The 9,563-nt window shown below is 43.2% G+C and overlaps 1 protein-coding gene across 3 annotated transcripts in view; it reads left to right on the top strand.

Annotated features, from left to right (window-relative positions):
* The first annotated feature begins 5,199 nt into the window (after nt 1-5,199).
* Nucleotides 5,200-9,563, top strand: part of LIN28B (lin-28 homolog B) — a 94,986-nt gene continuing 90,622 nt past the window's right edge. For 2 of the 3 annotated variants that reach the window (XR_006414436.1, XM_044427255.1), the window contains exons 1-2: nt 5,200-5,256; nt 5,717-5,913. Coding sequence is in view for 2 of the 3 variants with exons in the window: in XM_044427255.1 (XP_044283190.1) it covers nt 5,226-5,256; nt 5,717-5,913 (228 nt within the window). In the remaining variant the exon portion in view is untranslated. Of the gene's footprint in view, nt 5,322-5,716; nt 5,914-9,563 lie in introns of all 3 variants that reach the window. The other variant, XM_044427268.1, reaches the window with a different exon arrangement.

Below are 9,563 nucleotides of genomic sequence, written 5' to 3'. Positions count from 1 at the left end.
TTAAAAGGCTGCTGTCCTGTGCAGGAAATGAATGAGCCGATAACATCTGACACCAGTGACCACTCTGCTGACCCCAACCTTAATTCCTCTAATACTGGAGGACTCCACATTTTTGAAGGCCTCTGAGCAAACCTCAGGGATTTTGCTTTTTTTTTTTTTTAAGCAAGCTTTATTCACTAGTGCTCATGCGAATTGCAAATGTGATTCAGATTGTGCACAAGATGTGCACACAGCTTGCTGTACTTCTGTTATTTTATCATTATTTTACAACTTTAAAAAATTCAGCACACTCTGCAAGAATTAGAACAGCTTGTTGAAGCAAATGCTACAGTTCTCTTGCCAACATTTATCTTCAGAAAAATAAATGGTGTGTTTGCAGTGCAAATTTTCCAGACCTTTTTGAGGGGAAGGGGAACACTCTGCTAATGGCAACTCTAGCAATAACAGTTTAGGAGAGTTACCATTTTGTCATGGTTCCACCGCCACTCAAGTAGAGGCATTCTGTTTCTGGTATGCATGCATATCAATACATGGATATGGCCATTAAGAGTTGTAACTCTATGCAACTTCACTTGTGCTCAGTGGAGCTTACTGCCTTACCAATGTGCTAAGAATTGCACCATGCAGGGCTCAGTCTTCCAGTTGGGCACCTTGTTGAGAAATATTTTGCATCTTATTTGCATTTTATCAGTCATATTTCTCTAATACTTCGAACCAAAAGAACTCACACTGCATTGGCATTTCAATGCAAGGATGTTGGAATGCACATTAAGTCTGTCTTTCCTGGAAATGTTGGAAGGTAGGGCTGTCCATAAAAATAAGTTCTTAGTTGTTCTAGGACTAGTCCAGACTGTCGTGGAATTTCTTAAACAGACATCTATTCATAACTTGCAGCTTAGCCACCTTAGTCTGTTGCAGCAACAAAAACTAAAGTCTTGTTTATTATGGTAAGTACTTTGCTGGATACATGCAATCTGATGAAGTCCAGGAAGGTATATGCCATAATAAATTGGCTAGTCCTTAGTGGCACAAGACTCTTTGATGTGTGGAGTCGCATGGACATGTGATTCTCTCTCATTTTGCCATGCAATAGTCGATATGATACATGCACCCACTTATCTTCTTCCAGGGCTTCCACTAAGTAACTATTTGTTACTGTTACCCTTTCTTACTGATTTTTCCCCAATCCCTATTTTAGGAAACGTTTTAACACTCCAAAAGCCATTCTCGGTAGTGGAACTGTCATCTTTCCTTAGCATTACAACTGCATTCTTCTATATACTTACTTGGAAGTAAGTATCATTGAACTCCAGCTGAACCTATTTCAAGGTAAACATAAGCGGGTCTGGCCGCAGGACCCATAGATTTCAATGCAACGTGCCGAGCGATCCTGTGCCTCCAAGACAGACGCAGGGAATTTAATCCTGGGACCTCGTTGCTACGGAGAGCGAGTTCCCTGTCCCCCGTGCGTGCTATTAAGTGCCGTGAAATACTCCGGAGGAGATGAAAGGGAGGGAGGGAGCCGGGCAGGGGGAGGGGCGAAAGCAGAAGTAGACGCGGCTCGGATAAGGAAGGCAGCTCGACCTCCAGTATTGAAATAACCTATAGGAAATTTACGGTTGAAGACGTCAAAGGAATTTCATGATTTAGGGCTTCTGCTCTGCATAACCATATGACTTTCTTTTTTAGCAGGCAAACTTGTACTCGGGACTGCCCCCACGGCACCAAAGTTAACGTAGACCACTTTGTCTTAAAAGAAAAATAAAATCGCGAAACGGGAGATTTACACTCCCCGCCCCACGAAAAACAACAAAAAGGAGAATAAATAGGCCCCTTTAGCTAGGCTGGAGAGGCTTCGCTGTTTGTTCAGACTGCCTGTCGCCATCTCTAAAACAACAGCGGACAACGCTGCAATTTCATACAAGCATATTCAGGGCAAACCGGGAGGCGGGGAGGAAGGATTAGGGTTAGCAGGGGAGGAAGGAGAAAATATATCTTGAAGCCGGAGAACCTGTCACGGCACAGAAGTCCACAAGTTTGGCCTCATATGACATGAGGACGAAACATCAAGAGATTTCTATCCACGACTAAAACTGAACGAATGCATTCCTACGTGTATCCTATGGAGTTCAATGGAACTCAGTGATAGTAAAGAATCATAGGAGTGCAGCCTTAAGCCGAGTAACCCTGGGCGCACCTCATTCGGGTGTAAATTTCTCAACAAATCTAAGAAAATATGCTTAAAATCGGAGGTGTAGGCTAGCACGTAGGCAGATGGAACAGTAAAGGGTGTAGAAAACCCATAAACACAAATTGAAAACCCACCAGCAATTTAGGGCTCAATCTACAAGTCCTACAATTCCCAGCACTCCCTTGCAAGCCACGCTGGCTAGGGAATGCTGGGAGTTGTGGGATTTTTTTTTCCTGTTGGAACATGCATAGGATGTTTCCTTATTTCTTAAAGAAATTGAATGAGCAGGTCCAAGCTTTGTGACTTAAGACTGCAATCCAGCCTTTTACTCGGGTGTAAGCTCTGCTACACCAATTTGAGTATATCAAGCATTGCGTTGCTCGTGTTCATTGCAGGATTTGCAAACACTATTGAGACTGGAAGAATATATTTCTGATTATGGCGATTCAGGTTGCCTGTCGCCTCCTCGGGCTCATACTTTTCGAGCGAGATCCTTTGCAGGCGAATACAAATTTGCAAACTATAGCAGGGCAGTGCAGTGCGGGGAAAAGAGCTCTTAAGAGTACGGTGCTATGCATCTCCAGTCAGACGTTAGTTCTACTGAGTTCAGCGAGACTTACTCCCAGCTTAAGTCTGTATGGAGCTGCAGCCTGAATGTATCCGAGATCAGGCAAGGAGTGTTCCCGGGACAGCGTAGTCTCCGTCCCTTTGTTTTCCTCCTCCTGCACGCACATTCTGCCTCTACGCTCCCACCCGCTCTATTTCCTCTTCCCTAGCAATTTCTATTTTCTAGTTTCTTCCACCGTACTCCCGCCTCCTGGAGAACAATCGTTGCTGAGCGAGGTGCACTGTAATGCTAGGCTTGCAAACTGGCCTCTTATTTAGGAAGTCATTAATCACATCCCCTCCCCCGGAACGAGATGGCGGAGGAACCTGTGAAGCGCAACCCCCCACCCCTCTCTTCCCTCAACTGCTTTGAGACGCTGGGCTGCCACACTTTCTGAACCGAATTAAGGTGCCACCGCGTTTCCGGTAGGCGTTTCATAATTGAATAGGTGCTGAAATCCAAAAAGGCATCTCGCCGTTATACTACGCCTCATACCACATCGGTATGTTTTAGTTGGAAGTACGTGTAATTTATATTTTGATGTCCGTTTAAATTGAAAGCACTTTGTCATGGCTGTAAAAGGGGAGCTTTTTCGTTCATTCAGAGTGCAGCTTTCTAGCTATATCAAAATTAAGTGTGGTGTTCATAGAAAACACCCTCGATGTTATTTCGGTTTGATCCGATCTTTGTGTACTGATTAGTTGCACTCAGCCACCTCCAATTTAACGTACGGCAATGCATGCCCTATCTCTATCCCAGCTTGGATAACGCAGCGCCAGGATCTCGTAGTTACCGCTTCCCTACTCCTGCAACACCCCCTTTTTGCTTTTGATGGCATTTTCCTCTGAGCAAGGCTGCACTCTTATGCAGGCAGCAAATCTCTTAAATCCAGGCAGCAAATCTCTTACAGCACGACCCTAGGACTAGTTTCGCCAAAGTAAGGCTCAAGGCTTTACTCCAAGGTAATTTATAAGGAGGAATCAGGTACAATGTCCCCTCTCTCCAGTCATCCAGCGGGATAGCATCCCCGCGCCAAGATCCTAGTCACCCTTACCTTGAAAGCATCCTAATTAAACATATGAAACAAACAATTTCAATGTGTTTAGGATTGCTTCTTTCTTTATCCCATTCCAATTTAGATCATTCCATTTACTAGTTAGCAGAGGGAGCTGCTGCAGAGTCGGGATCCTTAGGCGAAGTTGCGGTGTGTCTTTGTCTCCAGATGGTACTCCGTCAAGAAAATGCGCGCAACGGACGGCAATTATTTGCGTGTGCACGTGGGTCATGATTTGCCTTTGCTACGTAGACGGCGCGGTTGTTGCATGTGCAAATCTCACGCACTGTGTTCCGACAAAGGCATTCCCCACCCTTTCAAACGTCATCCGGATCTACGTAGAGAAACGTGCCAACTCGCGGAAAGGCGAGCGTGTTTTGAAATTTCGTTTGTTCATTCATAAATTATTCCGGCGTGTCAAACCCCTTGAAGTGCCGATTGGCTACTTCTTCCTCTCGCCAAACCCCCTCCGAGGAGCCGAGGTGAAATTAGTAGCAAGAAGGCATGTAATTGACCGAGTCACGTGTGTGCAGGGGCCCAGAAACGGAGCGAGAGGCAAGGTGGGGGGAGGGAGCCGAAGAGGGATAGCCCATTAGACTGTGCGGACGAAACTGGGGCTCGTTGCAAATCAAGATGTTAAGCTGATTCCAAAGAGAGCTTCTGGCCAGCAAGGGGGAACTTTCCGTCTCGCCACTTTGGAACTGAGGGCCAGTAGGGTAACATGGCCGAAGGTTATTTTCCACCCACTCCTATTGTTATTCCTGGGTCTCGTGTGTGCGCGTGGTTTAACTCTTCTCCCTTTCTCCGCACGGCCCTCCTCTCTTTTTTATTTTAAGCCACACTTTAAAAAATACGTGATCCCGCGTTTTAAAAGACCCAGCCACCAGCACCGCCACCGCCACAACAAAGCAGCCAAAAAGGGCTTCTGTGACGGGGCGCGGGGAGTGCTCCGAACCGCCCACTCCGCAGCGCCAACTTGAAAAGCTTTCAGCGGGGGCTTTTGTTCGGATTGTCCGTGTGCGATTGAGTAAGCAGTTGCGGGGGAAGGGCGTGAAGAAACTTTTGTACACCTGCCCCCTCCCTCGGCTCGCCCGCAGATTAAAGTGATTCCGGAGTGGAGGAAGGGGAGGGGGCGTTTGCGGAAAAAAGGAGGATGAGCGCAACTGGAACATAGCACGGGGCGCTGCTGCTGCCGCTGCCGCTGCTGGATGGGCCGTGCCAAGTCGTTGTGCAATCGCCGCCTCGCTCGGCTCGGCTCGGCCGCCCCCTCCTGCCCGCCTCTCTCTCTCTCTCCCCCCCCCGCCTCCCTCCCTCCCTCCCTTCCCCGCCTGGCCAGCCAAGACTCATTCGCCTGCGAATTCCTCTGGGGAGGGATGGGATCGGTGCTCAACCAACAGTACCCAAGTAAAGTATCGCTTTCTGGGGTGGTTTATGTGGCTGAAAGATGGAGTTAAAGGGCAGAATCGCACGTATGTACAGGACAACGTGGGCTGGGCCGCTGTGTGTTTGTGGTGTGCGTAAAAAGGGGGGGAAGCAGTCTGAGTGAGTCACGGCAGATCCTGCCTTTTCCTCGACGATGCCCGTCAGCGTTGCCTTTTTTAAACAGGAAAAAATAATTTTATTTCTCCCAGCGAGATCTTGGTGTGTTTAAATGTTTTTGCGGGTAGGAAATGGGGGAGGCCGGGAAGGTTGATTTCGTAATGTTGGTACGTGCGTGCATGTGTTTTCTGTCCTCTGTAGCAATCGTTCTTGTACAACCGCCAAGGAGATGTTACTAGAATTTAATTCTCTGCCTTTGTGTGTGTGCGTGTGCGTGTACGTGTACGTACGTTCTTGTTTTTTCCGCCATCCCTCTCCAAATCAGCGGGGGCGCGTAAAGGTGGAGATGAGCCCGGGAAATTGCCGGAACAAGAAGAGGAGGAGGAGGAGGAGGAATCCCAGGTTTTGCACGGAACAGGCCATTGCAAGTGGTTTAATGTGCGAATGGGGTTCGGATTTATTTCCATGATTAACCGCGAGGGAAGCCCCTTGGAATCTCCGGTTGATGTCTTTGTACACCAAGTAAGCACATTTTTGTTGTTTTAAGTTCCTCTCTCACCTCTTTCTCTGACGCCACATTTCTCAGCTTGCTTTAACGATGGCTTAATTTTATGTGAACTATAAAATAACAATCCTCATATCTACGTATTTGCATAGATATTTGTGGCCCTTCTGTTTGAAACCAGTCTCAGATAGCAGTTTCTGTTGACTGAATTATCGCTGAGTTCATTGGACTTATTTAAAAGGGGGGGAGTACCCTCTCAACAGGTTCTTAGTACAGCTGCTTGCTTGCTTTCTTGCTTACTTTCTTCCGTGTGAGTTAAACTTTAGTTGTTTTTCATTAGTTCATCATCTGGTAAAGTGAAAGTGGAAAACATCCAGACACTTAGGTGACACTGAGTTCTGTGCATATATACCTGGGAATAAATTCCATTAAACACAATGGAACATATGCTTAGGAGAGTGCTGACTTACTGCTTTGTAGATTATTAGTGCTCTTTTTTTAAAAAGCAGCAACTCAAAAATTGGACATTATGGTAGTTCTTTATTATGATCATGTCAGGATGAAACTGTGCTGTGTAAATGGTAATTGTTTTGTTTATAGTATCCAAATGAAAAACAGTTCATGTAACAGAATATGATATGTCAACGTATCGTTTGTGGTTTTGTGTTTGTGTCTGAAGTCCTCAGTTTGAAAAATATGTTTTGTAGGACAAATGTCTCAAGTACAGAGAGCTTAGAAGTCAAATTGTAAGAGGCAGATATTGATCTGTACAGATGTGCATATGTAAAAGAAAGACTGGGTTAGTGTTTAACAGTCCATATTGACAGTAATGATTGATAACTTGAATGTAACTGGTATGTGTAAGATAGTATGTGTTTTGATCTTTCCCCTTTACTCCTTGATTATCTACACCCTAAAATCCAGAATCTTAATTGTGCCTATTTACTTTTTAGATTTTTTTTTACTATAGCAACTTCAAAAGGGTATATTTATCAAGTTCATCATAGAATGAAAGACATCAAACCTATGCATATTTTGTGAACTGTCCCACTGGTTTTACCGGAAAACCTTAATTCCATGTATCTGCACTTAAGGTTGGATTCAATGTGTCTCCAAAGCACTGAAATGTTTAGACTTTTGCTATCTGGGAACGGCTAAAAGTAGCTTAATGTTTAGTAACATAGTGGTAGTGTCTTTCTAGCAAACTCTGCTACATGTTTTTTGTGTTAGGTTTGGTTTTTATCTGTTTGTCTTGGGAACCTGATTTGGTCAAAACATTCTGCATGCTTGTGGTGGGGTATCCATTTTGTAGAACTTATTTATACTAGAACTGACTCTAAGGCAACTGAAAACCAAAAACTTACGACCTCAGTTCTGAAACCATTAACTGTGGCAGTAGTTTCACTGAGTTCCCTGGAATTACCTGGGAAAAAGTGACTTGTAAATTGTCATTACCCAAGAGAATGTTTATTTTGCTTTTTTCTTCTTGAGTAAAATTAATCAACGTTAATATTTCTAACTCTCAGACTGGAGAATAATGAGAACATTGTAACATTTCTCATATTGAGAAATAGCGCTCATGCAGCTGGACTGAGCTCTCTGATTTCATTGCTGATACCTCCACTGCTGAAGAGGCGGTATACCTGCCACATTGTGGACCATCTCTTTGGCATGAGGAATTGCAGCAACTAGACTGTCCCTCGTTCCATTTTCTCCAGTACACGCATATTCATTTTGAATAGTTTATGCTATGTCACCTGTGGAATACAGGGAAACAGAATTTTAATTATACATGGGAGAGCTATTGGTATACAATTTAAAAAGCTTGTTTGTGAACTCTAAATAGTTATTTTAAAAACGGAGTACATTTCAGTTTATATTCCATTTTATTTCTGAGGCTGAAGGCAAGTGCTATTTTTATCTCATTACATTTACCCATTCAGTGAGGCAACCCATTTTACAGATGTGGAGCTGAGATAGGTTCCTGAGATATGTACCCTGTTCACATGCATATACATCACCTAATGTCACCTAAGAATTACGACTACCATAAGTGAATGATGACACCAATAAGAGGTTTTGTATCACTTGAACCACAGTTCTCTGCACAGGAAGCAACTTTTTCTCTCTTTCTCACATCCCGACATGTCAGGGAACAATTCCCAAGAGGTGTAGGTACATATGAAAGCTAACTGAATGAATTGACACCCAGTAGTTCCATGTTTAGAGAGCCATATGAATTCAATTATCTCAGATTCAAATTTACTGCTCTGCCCACTGAACCATGGTGGCTGCGAAGAATAAGGTAAGTTAATAACCCTGTGAGATAATGACGTTGTTTATCTATCTGTGAGTGATGATTATAGCAAGGGTGGGCAACACATGGCCCGTGGGCCACCTGCAGCCCCCATTGCACCCTATCGTGTTACCGATAAAGAAAATAGGGAATATAGCGATTTGCCACTCAACATCTATAGCAAACTATATGGAAACTCAGAAGACATACGTATAGCTTATTTTCAAGTCAGAGCTGTCTGCTGTATGGCTTTGTTGCTGGAATTTGGTGATAAACTGCTATACTTCCCCTCACTTTCGGAGATGGAGATGGTGGTTATTGGGGGATGAAATAGTCCCCCAGTCCATCCCGCATTGCCCATCCCTGGATTAGCAAGAGGAAGTAATTTAAAGACTGCTGTCTGCAATGTAAATGTATTTTGGCGTTCTACATGTTTTAATATAATAATCCTGGACTTCTAACATCAAACTTGGAAAACAGCATCTCATTAAAACTTCAATATGCAAGCATTTGTGAATTGTCATGATGGATTGTTTTCATCATAGAAAAATCTGTTTTTGGTAAAATACATGATATATTGATTTTAATGTGTGTTTTGCAATATTACTATTAAATATATTTCTATACCGTAGAATAGCTGAAGTCCTTTGGGAGGAAAACAATAGCTGCAATTAATAATTTTACTGCTACAATAATACTGCAACACATTGCAATTTACCTGCAAGCTTAATAAATTAATTGACTATAGTAGCTTTTATAATTAATTGAGGTTTGGTCAACTAAATAACTGATGGGAATAGTGAAAATAAACTTCTTGTATATTTTGAGTTAGGCAAGAAGCATAATCTGTCAACATAATTTGGACAAAAGCACCTTCATGTGTCCTGAGATGATGACATTTGGCTAGTGACCAGGGTCACACATAATCTAAAATATGGTTTAAATTATCGTTTGTCATTGAATTGTGGTCTGTCATTATGTGCAAATTGTGGCTTAACTATAGGTTGTTAATCACAAAGTTTACCTTACAAGATTCCATAGGTTCTCCTTGTGTTGTCTGTAGTTAACTGCTAATAGTTAAAGCATAGTGCAGGATTGGCATGTAACGACAACCAAAAATTAATCTAGGACCCATACTTTGGGTTGTTGTTATGTGTAAACCAGGCCAATTGGTTAAATAAGTCAAAAGCAAAGTAATCCAATATGGAGAAGGGTAACTGGGTTGTTTGTGTGTTTTAAGATAGCTGTAATAGAGAGAAATCCAGTTTTTCCTTGTGTTAAGGAGTTATGACTCTTAAACTGGTGAGTGTATAAAGGGTCTACTAAGAATTATTTTATGTCGTCCCTCAACTAGCAAAGAATCTACCACTG

This window comes from Varanus komodoensis, unplaced genomic scaffold (genome assembly GCF_004798865.1).
Source record: "Varanus komodoensis strain SLA01 unplaced genomic scaffold, ASM479886v1 scaffold1, whole genome shotgun sequence".
Taxonomy (NCBI): Eukaryota; Metazoa; Chordata; class Lepidosauria; order Squamata; family Varanidae; genus Varanus; species Varanus komodoensis.
The sequence above is the reverse complement of the archived record's forward strand: the minus strand, read 5'-3'. Positions and strand labels throughout refer to the sequence as shown.